Source organism: Ctenocephalides felis, unplaced genomic scaffold (assembly GCF_003426905.1).
Source record: "Ctenocephalides felis isolate EL2017-DRISC unplaced genomic scaffold, ASM342690v1 CF-g0.4_SCAFFOLD_01886, whole genome shotgun sequence".
Taxonomy (NCBI): domain Eukaryota; kingdom Metazoa; phylum Arthropoda; class Insecta; order Siphonaptera; family Pulicidae; genus Ctenocephalides; species Ctenocephalides felis.
In genome coordinates this window covers 36,898,371-36,917,078 of record NW_020538040.1, presented here as the reverse complement: position 1 = coordinate 36,917,078, position 18,708 = coordinate 36,898,371, and the positions used below count along the sequence as shown (strand labels likewise).

The following is an 18,708-nucleotide window of genomic DNA, read 5'->3' as shown; positions in this document are numbered from 1 at the left end:
GAAAAAAAAAAAAATAATTAAAAGCATTAAAATTGTCTCATATATATACATATATTATATATGTTACAATCGCATTTTGTATTTGCATTGAAATATAAGTTAAAAATAGAATAATTATTCAAAACTGATTAATTCGGTTTATATGAACCGAACGCAACTGTTTGGATTACCACGTTATTTTAATATAAACATGTTGAAGATAATAAAGTTTGAGGAACATACATAACATAGATGTCGTATTGTGTCCTTGTTTTGGTAGATGTCAGTGGACGTGTACAATCATGCACAAATTATAAAAAAAGAAAAAATTTGCTAATGACAAGAATGATAATTACACCTTTTTGATAATATTTGTTAATAAAAGTTAATTATGCAGAGTACGTGGATCGTGAATGCGATTTCGAGATCTTAAGGAATTCAATATATTGATAAACTGCTTTTATCAGTAGATTACAAAAATCAATCTATCATGTGTGTTTGTAAATGGGTGGAAACATATTTCAAAAATAATTATTTATCTGTTTTTGTGATATCAGAATACATCTGTTGTAAAATTAAATTTCGGTGTTTGTAACAACACCCCTTTTATAAAGAAAATTGAGTGCTTTAACAAAAAATGAGGAAACAATTTAATAAAGTTCGTCAGTTCGCTGATCAAACTTTTTCGAGGTAAGAGAACCTAAGTGAATATTACTTTGAACACCTGCGATCAAAATTATTATACTTTGATTTCATTCTTGTTTACATAAACTTTAATAAATAACCGATAGTAAATGCGAATGTAATGTAAACGTCTTGCCATTGATGTTTGATAATAATATTAGTGTGTATTTAATGGTAACGTTGTTTATAGATAGCTGCTTGTGATAATTTGTTATTGGAATTCACAGATCAAAATCACATTAACGAAATTTGAACAATTTACATAGGCAAATACATTCTCTCATTTGACAGAAGGTTTTACAAAAATTATTGTATATGTGTCCAATATTTTTTGATATTCTTGTTTGAAATAATTTTATTCTTAAAACTACATAAATGGGCATATACACACACACACATACATATATATATATATATATATGTATATATATATGTATATATGCATGTATATCATGTAGATCTTTCTGTACTTTTATTTTGCCTTCAATGGCATTATGCAGTGAGTCATATTTACCTGTATGGGTTGAATACACTTTAGTTTTGGCTTCATAATTAACTTTAGAACTTTCTTCTACTTTTGCAATACTCGATTTTTTGTTCTTTTGTTGGTCCGTTTTATTTTCTTTATTCCACTTCAAACAGTACATTATCTTTGAACCCTTTATAAAATAAAATAGTAACACGAGTTCATAATTGTAATTTAAAAAGAGGTTTTAACAGTTTTATATTATGCTAACTCTACATGTTCCAGGACTGGAAAGTCGGATGTGCTAAATGATGATTTAAAAACAGCAGATCAACGAGCAGAACATATTTTAGGAGCAGTGGGCAATGTTGGTAAACGCATCGGGAGTGGTTACACTCTGGTTGCTCTTGATGCCTCAGCTATATCAAAACAAAACAAAAAGTGCCAGTATTATCAAATAGGAAATGCCATGCTAGAAGCTAGCAGAGATGCAGAGAGTTTACTTAGCAAAGTGCTCAAAGATTGTGGTAAATATTAAATAACTTAATATTTTGGATAATTGGATTAGTGCAATGTTACTATAGTGATATCTGGAGGATTGATAAGAAACTATTTTCAAACAGCAAATTAATTGTTATTGATGTCAAATATGTACAAAGCTATGAATTTAACATTATAAAATCAGCTAGAAATTTCAGGTTATTTTAATTTAATTTTGAATTGTTTATTATAGTGATGCAAGTTTTATAGGATATAAATTCAATTTGTTTAATTTTAATTTGTAAGTTTAAAGCGATAATATTATAGAGAATTGACAAATTTTTTTTTCAACAATAATTGTTACTTTGCAAAAATATTTAAGAAGATATAGCATGAAAATTAAGCTTTTCAAACTTCATGTAAGTAAAATAGTAAATAAATATATATATATATATATATATATATATATATATATATAATAACAAATAAAATGAAATGGATATTCATAATTCATTTTTAATTTTAATATGATTTAACATACATACAATTTTTTTAAAAATACAGAAACAAAGTCATTAGTTATTCATTATTGCATTTCATATTTAAATAATTGATACTATCTGCTGACTGTTTTTAGGAGGTTTTGATAGACTATTTAAGTGATATCATTCCAATATTAATTATTTTTAAATTTAATACTTTAATTATTGTAAAGAATAGTCTTAATTGTTAGATGGTTATTTGTATTATAAAAAAACTATTAATTATTTTTAAATACTATTTTATCTTATATTATATCTTATAGTAATCGAACATTATTATAATGTTTTTTTAATTTTTAAAGGTGAAATTCAAATGGAGCTCTCACAAAAAACAAGAGAACACAATAGCGAAGTTGATTTATATGTTTCACAACCTTTAAAAGAAGTCATGAATAATGAAATTCAACAATTGAAAAAGCAATTAACAAAATTGGTGCAGGAAAGGGATACAGCAAATAATAAACTTCAGGTAATAATGTGTTATGGCTTGTATAGTTATAATACAAGTTCAACATCAGCACGATAATTAATAATTTCTGAACATATCTCTAAAATTTTTCTGTCAATGCAATAAGTTTTATATTATAACATAAATCAGGAATTAACTAAAAACATTGAGCATCAAGATGCAGAAAGACAAAAAATGTTATGAAGTAATATAATGGTTGTGATTTTAATAATCTAAATTCAAAAACTTGGATTGTATTTGTTATAAAATTCTTGATAAACTAAAATCCACAAATGAGAATATCCAAATTCTATTTGTAAAAAAAAGGTCACTTGCAATCAGGGTAAATTAACCATTAACCATTAAATTGGTTGCGATACAACTATTGTTATTAAGATCTCTTTCTTAAGATTTTCTATTTACTTTAATGATTGACCGCGTTTAAGCAATTTTTATGAGTTTATTTTATTACATAATCTTTTACTAAAGAAATTTCTATCTTTTTAGTTTAGCTTCAATCTTGCAGAGTATAAAGCACCTGTATATTGACTAGCCAATTCTTTCAATGCTATAGATATTGAAAGTTTAAGTATTTAGCATGCGATTATACTTAGCCACAATATCCAACAAAAATTCATGCTACTTGACTTAAATTTTTTGAAGTGTATTTTTTGTGATGTAATTTTTTTACTGTTTACTAAAGGCTATGTGAGTAATTTGACTGACTCATTGATCTGCATAACTATTTTTTAACTGTTTTTTCTATTCATTTAAAAAATATATATTCTCTTTATTACTTACTCCTTAATATTGTTTTCACAGATATGAACCAATAAAAATGTTACCTTTACAGATTAAATTATTCTGATTGGAGATTGATAAGGTTTCAAAATGAAGACCAAATGTCGATTGTTATAAATGTACCTAATTACATATTTTTACTTTCAGTTTTTTAATTTCAGAATTGAACGGTGTGCTGAGACCAGTTAAATAAATATAGTATGAAATATCATTTTCTTTAGTTATTTTTTATTAATAAGCTTGACTTGTATACAATTTCACTATGTGCATTCAATGTTTCAATTTATTAATAGCTTGGTTATAACTATCAGTGTATTAGTGTAGTGATCATGTATGTTAATTTGTGCAAATATTTATTGATAAAACCAAATTTTTGTTACGTCAACTATTGTCTATTTCCATTTTATTCACGACTGTAAATAGTTGCAATTTTCTAGTTCAGCCTATTAAATAAATACGGAAACATATATGTATAATAAGTCTAATATTTTTACTCTTTTCATTTTTCCCTTGGTGTGATGCACGAATTTACCACCGACCTTTATACATATTTGTATATATATATATATATATATCAGTATGTTTATATTATATTTTATAACAGGCAGCAAGACGGCATAATGACAACACAAATCGTATCACGCAACTTCAAGATGATTTGGAAGAACTTGATATGAGAGTTAATGAAAATCGCGAAAAGCTTGCTCATGAAATGTTCACACTTCTTACAAAAGAAACTGAGCTAGCCACAAATATTCTGCAATATATTAAATTACAAAGAGCTTATCATGATGCTGCTAAACAAGCCTTAGAACAAATTATTCCTGATATTGAGCAGTTCATAAGTGAGTTAGTTTATGACTTAAAGTTGGCTATCATAAATTTGTAAACATTTATAGAATTATGGCTTTAAATTACTTGATATTTTAATAAATACAAATATCGAATTATTAACATTAATATCTGTTTATTAATCTAGTCAGTAATTAACTAAATACAAATATTAAATTATTACAATCAAAATATAATTGATGAAGATTCAGATAAATGGGATTAGTATATATTTACAATACTATTTATTATACTTAAAGTATTTTATTTTTTTAATACATTCTGTGCTTTCAAGGAGAAGCTCTGATTTACTTATCTGCTATTTTTGTTGCCACTTTATAAGCTCTTATATAATATTTTGTATAATAAATATGAAAAACATTTGAAAACATTTAAAATTCTAGTACTGTATAAGTTCCAGCATTTTGCATATATATATATATATATATATATATATATATATATATATATATATATATATGTTCACACATTTGGACATAAAATTTAAAAAAAAAGATTTTGTAAAGTTCTACAATTTTTTGTTTGAAGATTTGCACTAATGATTTTGCCACACATATCTCAACATCAAACACATTATATAAAAAAAAACTTTCAGAAATAAAAAATAATGCTTTATATCACAAGGATTTTGCTATAACTTACTGATATAAATAATAATTAATATTGCAATTTCTTGCAGATGATTATGAAAGCAAACCAATGTATGGATATCCATTAGGAGAACATTTAAGATTGACTGATCGTAAAATAGCATTACCTATAGAATTATGTGCTTGTGCTTTAATAGAGCTAGGAATTTGTGAAGAAGGCCTTTTTAGAATAACCGCAGGTAATAATTCTTGAAAATAGTGAATGAACTTCAATTTCTAAAACTAATTTGTGGATTGATCCATTTTTATTCCAGCTAAGTCAAAAGTAGAAAGAATGTGTCTATCACTAGACACAGGTTGTTTTACTTATCCTCTTTCGGGTGAATACTGTGATCCACATATTTTGGCAGGAGCCTTAAAAAGATACCTTAGCAAGCTTCCGGATCCATTGTTGACATTTTCACTATACCAGGATTTTATTGATGCAAGTTCAATTACTCAAGATGAAGCAAGACTTGCAGCTATAAAAAAAATTGTTGACAAATTGCCCGAGCAAAATTATGAAAATTTACGTTATCTTATCAAATTTTTAGCAGAACTGGCAAGAAATGAAAATCATAATAAAATGAGTGTTCAGAATATTGCCATAGTTTTTGCACCAAACTTGCTTAAAAGTAATGAAGATGATGAATTGCTGAATGTGATGAGTAGTGCAGCGGCCAGAACCAGTGTTATTGAAACATTGCTGAGGCATGTTGATTATTTCTTTCCAGGTGATGTGAATTTTTATATAACTTATACCCGGGAAAAATTATTTAAGGACTGTGAATATGGTTTTTCTCCTCGCTATAATGATCATAGATTTTTAGATAATGAAATGGATAGCATGTCTAAGAGTACAATAGATTATTCAACCACCACCAAGATATCACATTCAAGAAGTAACAGCCATGATACAAGTTTAATAATTACTGATAATATACATATCACAAATGATATGAAAAGGGCTCAATCCAATAGCTCACTGTCTGACCAATCTAGTCCTCCACAAGGTAGTCCCAAACCTATAGCTCGAAGAAAGAATAAATCTGTAGCTCCATGCCCTCCAAAATCTGTAGATACTTCTGTAGAAAACAAACCTCCTAAACCATTAATTCAATCTAAACCTCAGATCATTCATCAGAAGCCAAATGAAGGAATAGAAGAAATTAGGGAACAACGGAAAAGTATGGATACAGACCAAAAATTATCAGCTTACATGCTTGCAGATTCTATGGAAACGATGAACGTACAGAAGGCAACTGTTGATAAAATTACAATAACATCCGATAATTTGCAGCATAAAAGTAATGTCCACTGCACTAATTCTGTAAACGGTTTGCAGGCCAAACCGAAGGGAGTGCCAGTAGCAGCCCCTAGGACAACTATTACAGAAAAGTTGACGACTGCTGATGACAATATGGCAAATGTACAATTGAGAAGAAAGCCAAAGGATGATAATTGTTCCACTGACAGAGGTAGTAAACCAGCAGTGCCAGAGAGACCTTCCACCCTCAGACCTCAAAGTTTTCGTTCTGTGAATAGAAATGATGATTTTAGTAATGCCACTTGTAGAATAACTACTTTAGAAAGAATTCATACGTATAACGTGGACAAGCAGCAAGTCTCATTGATTCAAGTGGATAAAGATGGTAGTTCTTTACAAAGAACTCAAAGCATAGGCAACACTACAAGACCTAAATGCGTAGTACGAACAGACAATGAAGTTCAGAAGACTTTGGGTCATGTTAGACAATTATCACAATCAGAAGGAAATATACTAGAAGCCCCTCAAGAAGCTTTAGTTATTCCTCCTTCACCAAGAGCTTTACAAAGGCCTCCAAGACCTCAGATACCAGCCCCACCCCCTCCATTTGGCCACAAATCTAAAGTTGAACACAATGAAAGCACAGATTTATAAAATTCGATTACATGATTTGTGTGCATATCTTAAGAATGTGACTTGAAATATTAATTTGCATAGCTAAAATTTATGAAATGATTCATTGTGTGGCATTTTTAAAGGATATTGATGCTCACATGAATGTTGTTGATGGCCATATTTTAATTAGTGCATTTAGTAGTATCTGTTTCTATAAATGCTCAGCCATTGCCTTTAATTTATATATATTGGGCTATATATATATATATATTTTCTTTGAGTGGAATGAATTTGAATTCAATTAATTTAAATGTCATAAATTAGTTACATAAATATTTCTGGACAATATTTTGTATTTATTATTTCATGTACTATCTTACGTACAAAGTACTCTGGAGAAGTATTAGATATTGCTGCTATTGTACGGATGATGTTTATCTCTGATATATACTATAATTTATGTTTATAGAGTATTCACTGTTTTGATTATTGACAGCTTTAATTAAATTTGATTTATGATTGTTTACATTTAATGTATGTTTTTGATGAGTATTAGTTTTTGTTAGCATAATTAAACTAACAATATTAATATTAAATGTATGCTTCTTTAACCAAAAATTTCATGTGATTTTATTGTTGTCACATTTTTACATTTGAAAATTATTTTTTCACTAGTGTTTTATATCATTAACACTAGAAAAAAGTAAACAGTATAATATAATGTGACTATAAGTAATAAATAAACACTATTTTTAAATAGAGTTTTTATTGTTTTATTTATTAACTTTCCATAGGATGATTATGTTTTTGCAGCAAAATCCTATTTGCTAATTTTAATAAGTAACATTCTAATACATATATTATAGTCCTAAAAACATGTGCATAAGGTTTAAAAATTTCTTAAAAGTATGGAATAATAGGCCACGCTTTTTCTAGAAGTGATCTTTTTGTTTTATAATTAATATAATTAGAGATATTAAAAGTCTGTTGTAAAGATATATAAATAGTCTATAAAATTTAAATGGCATTGTTTAGTTTTTAATGAAAGTGAAAACTTTATTTTCGAAATAAACTGTCGAATTTTTTTTCTAAAAGTAAGTAGCTAAATCTCAATTCTTATAGATTAAGCCGATTATGTATCCGTATGGGGAAGTTCAAGAAATTTTCTTCAAGGATTAATGCCATTTACAACTAGTATATTTTTTACATTTTAATGTTTATTTTGGAAGCAAATAATGTATATCTTCAGAGTATTTTTGCTTCTAAATAAGTTGAAATGATATATTATCACATAAGGTATTTGAATAGTCTTCTTAGCGAACGGATACTTATACTGACCAGAATGAAGCTTTATTATTGGTCGACTTTACACAAAGGTCACAAATAACGGTATGCCGTGAAGTTGTTGATATGGTGTCAAATGACAGGTAAATAAGCGATTTTTTATCAATAGTATTTGTTCACGTTCATCGTTCTGTTCTTTGATTATTGAATCAGAATAACTTCGCGAGTTTATTGTAATACTTTGGTTAGCGTTTCTCATTTTGTGTTTTAGAGTACAAAGTGCTAAATAAGGTACGTAACAAAAATAAATGTTTGCGGCTACTGTCACTTTTCATTTATACTTTGTAGATTGAAAATTTGACGTATACTGCTGTCAAAATTTGAAGTGTTGAATTAAAAATGATGTGGACAATTATTTTCAATATAAATCAAAAGCCATTTTTTAAACAAATAATGGAAAATCTAAATTAGTGATTAGTAATGATGAATTTTCATGCCATAACCTAGAATTCTGTCATGCAATCATTATGTAGCCATAATAGTGGGAAAACAGGTGTTAATATTTATATACACATCATATCTCAAGTATCGTTGATAAAATTAGTTGTTTAAGAAGTTTTTCAGAGAAAATTTCACCCTGCATGAGAATTTTGTGGCTCATGCTGCTGTGTGAAATTACAAATTTAAGCAATGTCATTCTTAATCTATGTATCAAATAAACCATATAGAAACCTTTTTGCTTTACAATAAACTAATTTTGTGGTACTTTTAAGTTACTAAATTATGATATTTTCTATTCATTAATATAAACTCAGTCTGTTCTTTAACATCACAAAGGATAGTTTTATATATGGATATATTTTTGTTGTTGGAACTCTTTTATTTAAATTTACAAGTTATTGTTTTAAATTCAGCACGTGCCAGCACTAACTATTGGTTATCATTGCACTAAAAAGGTTTAGTTAATATAGTATAATATAACATAATATTGTATTATTAATTTTCTATAACAGGACGTTCGAGTCTCTAATATTTACAAGATACATTATTGAACTATACTGCAGTCAATTTATAAAAGCAAAATAAATATGAGTGAATCTTCTGATAATTCGACCGTTGAGCTTTATGTATATGATTTGACAAAGGGAATTGCAGCAATTATGTCTCCCATAATACTTGGTAAGTCAGAATATTATCATTTTCTTACTCGGATCTTTTTGTGTTGGTTTATTTAAAGATTTATAATAATTGAAAATAATTTCAATGTTTTATTGTTTGTTATACGATTTTTTTTCTAAATATTCAATAATTACATTTAAGATTTGAGTAATTTTTAATTTAAATTTGAGAAATTTAGTAATTCTTAATTAATTTTCTTACAATGTTTGATGAATCAAATAAGTTTTTGACTATTACTTGATTAATTTTGGATTTTGAAATTTTTTTTATTTTAGTTTTGAGAGTTATTGAAAAATTCCATAATAATAACTCTTAAATTTGTCAAAAAAAACTTGAATTATCAAAAAGTAAGTCAATTCGAATTGTATGGATTTGTGGATTATTAAAAATAACAATTACTTAAATTGATTTGCTCATGAGATTTTATCTTGACTTTATTTTATGCAAAACATAAAAATACATGTGTAATAATATGCAAATGTTATGTCTTTGTATGAAGTATATTTGTACTTCTGAACAAATAAATTAATTAAACGAATATTTACAGTCTGGAAAATAATACTGCCTTGAGTAATAAGTTACATAATCAGTTTTCATTTATGATATATATTAGAAATAAATTTCGTTTTGCTACCTCATTGAAGATAGCTTGATGTTTTTTAAAACTAAAAATTTTAATATTTTATATTCACTTGCGTGAGATTTACTTAATTAACTTTAAATCTTAGGCAAGCTTTTATTCTTGTTGGTCAACAGCTTTTACTCTCGATTTAATTCTACGCATCTATGTAATTTTGATTTTATATGTCCCTTTTCTATTTTGCTGCTGCAGTTTGCATTTTATTGTTAAATTCAATATAATTTTTTAAAGAGCTGTCAAATGTAAATGTCAATCTCTACAGTGTGTTAAAAAGTCATTTAGATCAATGAGAATGTTTTTTAGAGATAATTGTAAATAAGCATAATTGAAGTGAAAATTTATAAATCTATTTTTTTTTAATCTTAGGTTTAATTAAATTTTTTAATTTGGTTAGCTTTACTTATCCAGTCTAATAATATAACATTTACTTTAGAAAATAGTTTTGTAGGTTGCAAAATTAGGAAAATCACGACGCAATTGTTCAAAGTTTTGCGATTCGACACGTGCAAAAATTGGTAGTACTATAATAATCGATCTTTATTTGAGCAAAACTGAATTTTCAATAACAAAAAGTTTCATATTAGAAAAATACGATAATTTATGATTTTTAAAAGGTTCAACATTTTGGAAAAAATAGATTTTTTTGCGGTTTTTCATATTTGTTTTAAAATTTTGAAGTTTTTGAAAAATTTGATTTTTCAAAAAATTGAAATTTTTTGATGATTTTAATTTTTTTATAAATGGATTTTTTTGAAAATTTTGAAAATTTTGAAACCCATTTCAGTCGGTTGATAGTGCCGAAAATGTTGAGGAAGTTTGTTTGAACTATATAAGTGAACTTTAAACGATATAAATCTTGGCACGGAACTCAGAAATGAAAACAAATGTGCTTATTATTAGAATTTTTATAAAATATCTGATAATTTGATGTGATATGTTTTATGATTTTTGACCGCTAAATGGCATTTTTTTTATCTCCGAAACTGCTAGACCTGCCTTCACAAAAAATCATAAATTCTTCATGCTGTCAATACCAATGAAATGTTTTTTGAATCATTCAAATCTGACGCGCCGTTCCTCAAATACTGAATTGCTATTTTTGTCACTTTTTGCACCGTATTCTTGAAACGACTGTACCTGTCTTTGCTGAAAACTAATCAGCTCATTTCCTTATCAATACGAATCGAATGTTTTTTGAACCACACAAGTTGTATCCACACAACATACATACATCCATTCATTTTTTTAGGTTTTCCAAAATCTCCAGAAACCTTTGAAACGTTAACCTATAACTTACGGCAGTTATAAAATATGCGGCTCATTGCTTTCTTTTTCACGTCATCCTTATTGTAAAGCCTTATCTTGGTTATAATCATAAGAGTATATTGTAAAAGCATGTTTGTTATTATTATTCATTCTTGGCAATTTACCAAAACAATATTGATAAGAGTATCGCGTTATATTAGGTTGTCAAATATCTCCCTTCCGCCTTTTTGTATTATAAACCAATAGCAAAAAAGCGGAAGGGAGATATTTGACAACCTAATATTAATGGAGCGTTAATGCTTGAATGTTATGATGTTTAACTGGTCGTTCTCTGAACAGCAGACATAGTGATTGTATAATACAATGCACACGTTTCGTATATACGTTCGTTTTTTATTCTGAAATAAGTCATGAAACAAATATAATAAAAACATGCTATTGGAATATCTAATTTTACCTAGCTCTACGAAAAGCTGAGTTAACTGAGCGAAATAATGAATTCTACGAATATTTTATTTGTGATGAAAATTTATTCTAAAGTTTTTTTAGAACAACAATATCTTGCGAAGCAGTAAAATTTATTTTGGGATAAAATACCGTTAAATAATCTGTAATTATGTGTTTTGCTGTTTTTTCATCGTACCTATAAATAGGTATGCAATGAATAGATAGAATTACGAGTCACTTGAAATAGATCTGAGATAGCCAAATAAAAAGACACGCGAGAAATTTGTATGACGTGTCGCAGGTATTTATGAACGTATTATTTTGATACGTTCAAAATTGTTTCCGATAATAAAATAGTTGAGTAGAATAATATTTTATCTCGTTAGCTTTTCGACACGTTAAATTCTTGAAATCGATAAAAATTTGATATTACAGGTAATTTACCTTTCTTTACGTTTTTTAAGTCTTACTATTCGAGCTCGGTTTTTCGATCAGCATTATTAACTTCCCGTAGGGCAAGTTATAGTAATCGCAAAAAAATCGAAAATGATAATTTTTATATATCTTTACGTTTCAAAGTTTTCTGAATATTTTGGCATACTTTGGAAAAAATGGATGTATGAGTGTATGTGTGCTCATACAAATTTTCGTCGACGATTTCGGGAACACCGATCAACCGATTTGAATAATTCAAAAAATATTCGATACGTATTGATAAGGAGACGTGCTGATTAGTTTTTGGCGAAGGCAGGTCTAGCCGTTTCGAAGATACGGGGCAAAAAGTGCCAAAAACGGTAACACAGTTTTTTAAGAGAACGAATCAACCGATTTGAATAATTCAAAAACCATTATACTTGTTTTAACAAGATGAAGAACTGATCAAATTTTCATGAAGGCAGGTCTAGCGGTTTCGGAGATCTAGTAAAAAAAGTATAAAATAATGCTATCTGGCGGTCAAAAATGATCATTAGACACATGCACATCAAATTATCAGATATTTTATAGAGATTTTAACAATAAGTTAAATTTTATTTACATTCCTATTGGTTCCGTAACAAAGCTTATCCGTTAAACGGCGGCGCAGTGCTTACGCGCTTCGATATTTCGTCTCTATGCAGTTAAAGCACTACGATTGCTTTGAAAAAAAGTTCAGTATTTCCAAAATATTTCAAAATACACTTTTCTTCAAAAAGTTTTTATTTTTAAAAAAAAGTAAATTTTTGTTAAAAATTTATAGTTTCTCAAAAATCTAATTTATCAGAGTAAATTTTTTTCAAAAATGTTAATCTTTTAAAAAAATAATAAATTTTGGTACGGGAAGTTCCAGCAATTTGCCTTAAGGCACGATGCCATGCGCTAATTGGTTCATTATTTATATTAGTTTCTCAGTATTTGTTCCGTTGTTTGCTTTTTCGTCTTTTGGTCTACAAGGTTCAGAAGTTTAACTAAAATCCCTTTGTGCGAATTTTAGTGCTCCAATAATCCTTTTGTAATAGGTTTTTTTTAGTGAATAAAAATACTTCTTTTATTGAAATTGAATTTTTCCGATAGGTTTCTAAAAATGAACTTATTTCGTCAAAAATAGTACCGTTTTCTGTCTTTTCTGCCGCTTGGTTTCGAAGTTTGACTAAAATTCTCTTGTGTGAATTTGAGTGTTTCAATAATCTTTTTATAATAAGTTCTTTAATTGAACACTTTTTTATTGAAATTGAACATGTTCGATAGTTCCCAAAAATTAACTTATAAAAATATTACAATTCCTTATCTTTCTGTAAACAGAAAACTTATATGTCGAAAAAGTTAAGTGCTTCCGGTTAATAATAGAAAAGTGGTTAATAAGGAAAAAAAGAAAATTAGATGGCAATCCCTTTATTGTTTTGTTGGGATTAAGTTGAATCGTAAACGTTTTTGATTATAAAAGAATTTGAAATTATGTTGAAAAGAGAACATATTTAGAATAAAACTCTAATTCTGGGAGGATAGATGACCCATTCTTGTCCGATCGCAAATTATATCGTAAGAGTTCATTTGTTTTTGTTGATCGTAAGAAATTATCGAAAATAATTTGTTGGTGTGTATTTTCAAATTTAGTAATCACTACTAATTTAATTTACAATCAATACTGATTGTATTTTCTGAATTTCTAATCGTAATTACTGAATACAGTGATGTGCTAATAACAGCAAATGAATTATTTTGATTATTAATGTTGCTGGTTGTGTGGTCACATCGATCATTGTATTAAATTTTGACAATGTGTTTATTAAGGCAGTAGATGTTTTGAATACTGTATTGATATTTGATAAAAAAAGAATTAGATTTTAGGAAAACTATCACTTTGCTTAATTTGTGCAGTATTCGTCGTTAGGTATTATGCTTTGCAAGTACCTACTTAAAATGATCCACGTTTTTCAGATATCCTACGGATATCGTGAGTTTTTTTCACTTTTGATTTCTTACCGCTACGATGATTTGGTTCTTAATTTTTCTTTGTCGAACGGACAAATCGATATTGTCTTCAAGTGCTTTGTTTTTCAGCTATTCATCACAAAGATTAAACAGGATCTATGGCAAGCATCCTTTGGTATCGCTTGGGCTCAGATATTCTACCTCTGTCTACATTATTTAAAACTTTTATATAACATTCAGTTGATTTCCAAATTGGTTAATTCCAGATTCATTTTATGTGGCATTTTTATAAAATTTTATATTTGTAATAAATTTTTATCAATCATAACTTAAATTATCGTTTTATCATTTATTCGTTAAAATGCAATTCAATAAATAGTATATCACACTATTTTTAACTTTCCTTACGGTAAGTTATAGTAGCAAAGAAATCGAAAATGAAAATTTCTATATATCCTTACGTTTTGAATGTTTCTGAACATTTTGGCATACTTTAGAAAAAATGGATATGTGTGTGTATGGATGTATGTATCCATGTATGTTCGGATTAATAAAAAAGGTCAATAAAAAAGTAAAAAAAAAAATTATTTGGCGGTCAAAAGGGCCTTAGGTCACGATGCCATGCACCGCTGGTTATAACTATGACTCAATGATAAATAATAATTATATATTTATAAAAATATTTACATTAAATATTTTATTAACAGGTCGCAAAATTGATGGAGTGTGGCATACAGCCATTGTGGTTTACGGCAGAGAATACTTCTTTGGCTTCAGCGGCATCCAGACGTGTACACCGGTAAATTTTTTAAAATAAGGAAATAGTTTTAACAAGTTAAAAACTGCATCGAAAATCGTTTAATATTATTGTGTGGTGGGCATGCGGTCTACGTGTTAATGAGAGTATTATGTTTTATTAATGGATATCATGCCTTTATATTTTTCGTAATCTGATGGTAAATTTGGCATAGATATTATACTATATGATATTTCTATCTCATATGTGCATATGTTGTCTAATTTAACAAATTGGATAGTGAAACTAGCCTTTTTGTACAATACTCGTATAATAAAACTTTCTTCTCTTTAGTTAATTGCAAAATGCAAAGGTGATTAAAACATCTATGACTATTTAGAACAGTATCAAATCGAATTGGTAGTTTTCAAGTAAAAATTGCTAGCTGATATAATTTTTATCAATTTAAAGGAATCTAATCGTTTATGTCATTAATAACTGCTTACATCGCAAAATTGACATCAAGTTTATACACGGCCGTTACTTCGGCGTATACTAAAAGCTAAAATGCTACCGCGTTAGTTTATTTTGGTATATTAGGGTCGATGACCGTAGAATCTTTCATTTCCTATATATGCTAGACAATTGTAGAATTTCTTGCTGGGGATCCTAAGTTTGCTCTCTGTTCCTCTATCGCCTGTTTTTCCATATTTTCTAATTTACATAATTAGTTCCTGAAACATCATATTCTATGTTTTGAAGACAAAAACCATGCATATATAGCGAAAGTTTTTCCCTCATAATCATCGACAACCATCAAAAGGTCACAAACATAAAAAAACAAAAAATACTGTGTAAACAATATATTTAGGAATAAATTTAAACTAAAAAAATTTAAGAAAATTTTGGTAACGAGTGCATTTTATATATTCACTAGTCTAGTAGTACTATATTAATGGTGCTCTGCATGAAGGCTGAATTATATTTCACCCCCCCCCTTTTCTTCCCTCCTCGTTAGTAGTTTACTTTTCAAACCATGATCTTGCAAAATCTGCTTTTATGCTTTCGGTCCTGTGCTTTACCTTTCAATTGATGATCAGCTAGCGATCTTTGATTTGATTTATTTCACGCTGTATCCTTTTTTTATGATTATGCTTTTCAAGTACATGGAGTTCTGTTGTCGTTGTCATTTTCCCTTTCGTAGATTATGAAGCTTTTCCTTACCGCCCAATTCACCACTTTTGTTGATTCGAATCATAAATTGAACCTATCTTGTGAACTCATTGTACCGTTACATACTGCTCATTCAGTTTTTTTTTTAAAAAAAAATCCAAAACATTATTCGTTATGTATTTTTGCACTTTCTTCGCTCGTCCATTTTTTTTAATATTTGCCAAGGTTTTGTCAACTTTATCCTATCATTATTATTATCTCATTTAATAATCTTTCGTTTTGCAAAATTTACTCTGTCTTCTTGTTATAGGTCTATTATTTCTTAAGATTAAGATCTAGATTCTATTTATGCTTTGTTTTCCTCGTTTAATAAACTTTATTTTTCGTTTCAAGTGATAATTTTGTATTTTGGTGAAGTTTAAAGTATATGCGTTTTACCTGTCTTTGATTGTCTACCCTTGCTTAAATTCCGCCCCGAATTTCGGATTCCTTACCAACTTGCTTAAGGAATTTGATATATTGATATTTATAATCTGATTGTTGAAATATACTGTGAATAAAAAAAAAATAAAAATTGTCTAAATAGGTTCAGGTTTTAGATAGAATTTAATGGAAAAAGATTATTTTTTAATTTTTGCATAATTTGCGTATTTGAAATTTTAATAGTATTAACTTTATTAACATATTTCATTTTTTAGGAAATATTCATTGATTTTTTAAAGCCATAATATCATACTTAATTAGTTATATCAAAATATCATGGTTAATAAGTGATTTTCAAATTTTGATAACATGAGTTTAGACATACATTTTAAAATGTATAATCAGCTGGTAACCGTTCTATTCGAAAAAATCAATGAAATGTAAATAATTTTTGGTTGAATATATAAAAGTATGTTTAAAAGAGAAATTTCGCAATAGATTGAAAAGCTGTGTTCATGTATACAGTGAAGCCATCTTCTTCGTTCCAAACATTTATATCTGTGCTCTGTTCACATAACTAAAATTAGATTTCATACAGTCAAGGATTCTTTAGATTGTTCACACATTAGGTCGCCGCTTTTGAAAAACCGGCGCGGCTTGCTTAATCGTACAAGGTAGAAAACTGTTTCTTCCTGAATTTTATAGTTTTAAATTAATTTAAAATTAATTTAATCATTGTTTTATTTTATATCGTCGAATCCTATATCGGATATTGTGTTGTGAGTGTGCTTTAAAAATATTGTTTTAAGTGGTTTATTTAAAGTAAGATAAGTCTTCATGCGATTTGTAGATCACCGATATTTTTTAGAAGGTATGGATTGTTAATTTTACACAAAAAGAATCATTTTTTAATTAATGTTTTTTGTTCGTATAAGTCTATAAGACAAGTGCATGTAGATTAACAATTATTATACTTGAGCTTTTACACTTAATCTTATTTGAAAATTGCCATAGAACATCTGGCATATATAGACTGATTAAATTGATTTTGCGGAGCTCATAAATATTTTTATTGCATATGTAAATTAATGTATTTCATTATTATGTAAATTAATAAATATTGCGATATTATATATTAAAGCACGGGCGAATAAAGTCGAAAAAATTGCGTGACATACTCAGTTTTTTATTTGTTCATCTTATATATAAAAATGAATCGCAAAATGTGTTGGTAAGCGCATAACTCAACAACGCCTGGACCAATTTGGCCAATTCTTTTTTTAAAATGTTCGTTGAAGTCCAAGGATGGTTCCTACGGCGAGACAAAATCGAATAATCGCCGGGAAAACCCTAAAAACAGCCCTTTTCTTTTTCACATAGAAACGTTTTCTAACTAAAACGTGGAATCAATTTGAGCTTTAATTTGTTTATGTTTATGCGTAAATAAATAAGGTGAATTAGAGAATTTATAAAGGTAAACTGGCGGACAGGTAAATTGGAGGATATGTAAAATGGTAGAGAGAAGAACTGGTAGATAGACGAATATGTAGATAAATAAACAGGTTGACAGCTTAATTGGTAGATATGTAGAACAGGATGTGAGATAAATTTGTAGGCCGATAAAATGGTAGATTGATAAACAGGTTGTTATGTAAATTGGTAGACAGGTAAATTGATAAACAGATGAATTGGTAGACAAGTAAATTGGTGAAAAGGTAATTTGTTGGATGGTGGTCAGGTAAATTGGAGAATATGTAAAATGGTAGACAGGACATCTGGTAGATAGACAAATAACAAGACGGATAAACAGGTTGACAGGTAAATTGGTAGACATGTGAAACGGGTTGATAGGTTAATAGGTTGATATGTAAATTCGTAAGTTGGTAAAATGGTAGATTGATTAACAAGTTTATAGGCAAATTTGTAGACAAATTGTTGAATAGGTAAATTGTTGAACGGATAGTAGTAACGTTAAACTAAATGTAACAAATACACATCTTTGTTCAACTTTTTAATTTGAACTAAATCACGGCAAAGCGTGAACGGGTACAGCTAGTACTTAAATAAAAATGTATTACTTTAAAATCAAGTTTATGCTTTAATAATGAACGTTTAGTATTGATTGCATGCAAAATTAATAGTATTTTATCTCATTTTGAAATTAGCATTTTCATGAGAATTGTATTGGAGACAAACTCGTAGTAGTTGCCAAATTCAGGAAATAAAATCATATAATAATTACTGCAATCGCGGAGATTGTATTCTCGATTTACTAAAAGCTTTGAATGTGTGCCAAAGAATTCCAAGCGACAGCATTTCATGTAATTTTGTAAAGAACCAGACTATCACCATGAAAATTTATTTAAATCACTTTTGTTTATGAGGAAA

The 18,708-nt window shown here is 28.0% G+C and overlaps 2 protein-coding genes across 6 annotated transcripts in view; both read left to right on the top strand.

The window, feature by feature from the left end:
- The first annotated feature begins 277 nt into the window (after positions 1–277).
- Positions 278–7,152, top strand: LOC113377767 (rho GTPase-activating protein 92B-like). Of its 2 annotated transcripts, none has more exons than XM_026618187.1 (6): positions 278–669; positions 1,415–1,656; positions 2,454–2,620; positions 4,005–4,245; positions 4,932–5,081; positions 5,157–7,152. In XM_026618187.1, the coding sequence occupies exons 1-6, from the start codon at positions 617–619 to the stop codon at positions 6,800–6,802; spliced, it is 2,499 nt and encodes an 832-aa protein (XP_026473972.1). In that variant the 5' UTR covers positions 278–616; the 3' UTR covers positions 6,803–7,152. The 2 variants fall into 2 exon arrangements, with proteins under 2 accessions (XP_026473972.1, XP_026473973.1); XM_026618188.1 differs by lacking the exon at positions 278–669 and adding an exon at positions 731–837.
- Positions 7,153–8,170: 1,018 nt separating this feature from the next.
- The window catches only part of LOC113377647, a 32,509-nt gene continuing 21,971 nt past the window's right edge, over positions 8,171–18,708 (top strand). For 3 of the 4 annotated variants that reach the window (XM_026618031.1, XM_026618028.1, XM_026618030.1), the window contains exons 1-3: positions 8,218–8,338; positions 9,061–9,226; positions 14,696–14,787. In XM_026618031.1, the coding sequence (XP_026473816.1) occupies positions 9,136–9,226; positions 14,696–14,787 (183 nt within the window). In that variant the 5' untranslated portion in view covers positions 8,218–8,338; positions 9,061–9,135. Of the gene's footprint in view, positions 8,191–8,217; positions 8,339–9,060; positions 9,227–14,695; positions 14,788–18,708 lie in introns of those variants that run through there. The other variant, XM_026618029.1, reaches the window with a different exon arrangement.

Bases quoted from the DNA above. Each gene is read 5' to 3' on its own strand.
- LOC113377767 (XM_026618187.1), top strand. From the start codon at position 617: ATGAGGAAACAATTTAATAAAGTTCGTCAGTTCGCTGATCAAACTTTT. The intron at 670-1,414 runs GTAAGAGAACCT...TACATGTTCCAG, and splicing joins GCTGATCAAACTTTTTCGAG to GACTGGAAAGTCGGATGTGC. The intron at 5,082-5,156 runs GTAATAATTCTT...TTTTTATTCCAG, and splicing joins CCTTTTTAGAATAACCGCAG to CTAAGTCAAAAGTAGAAAGA.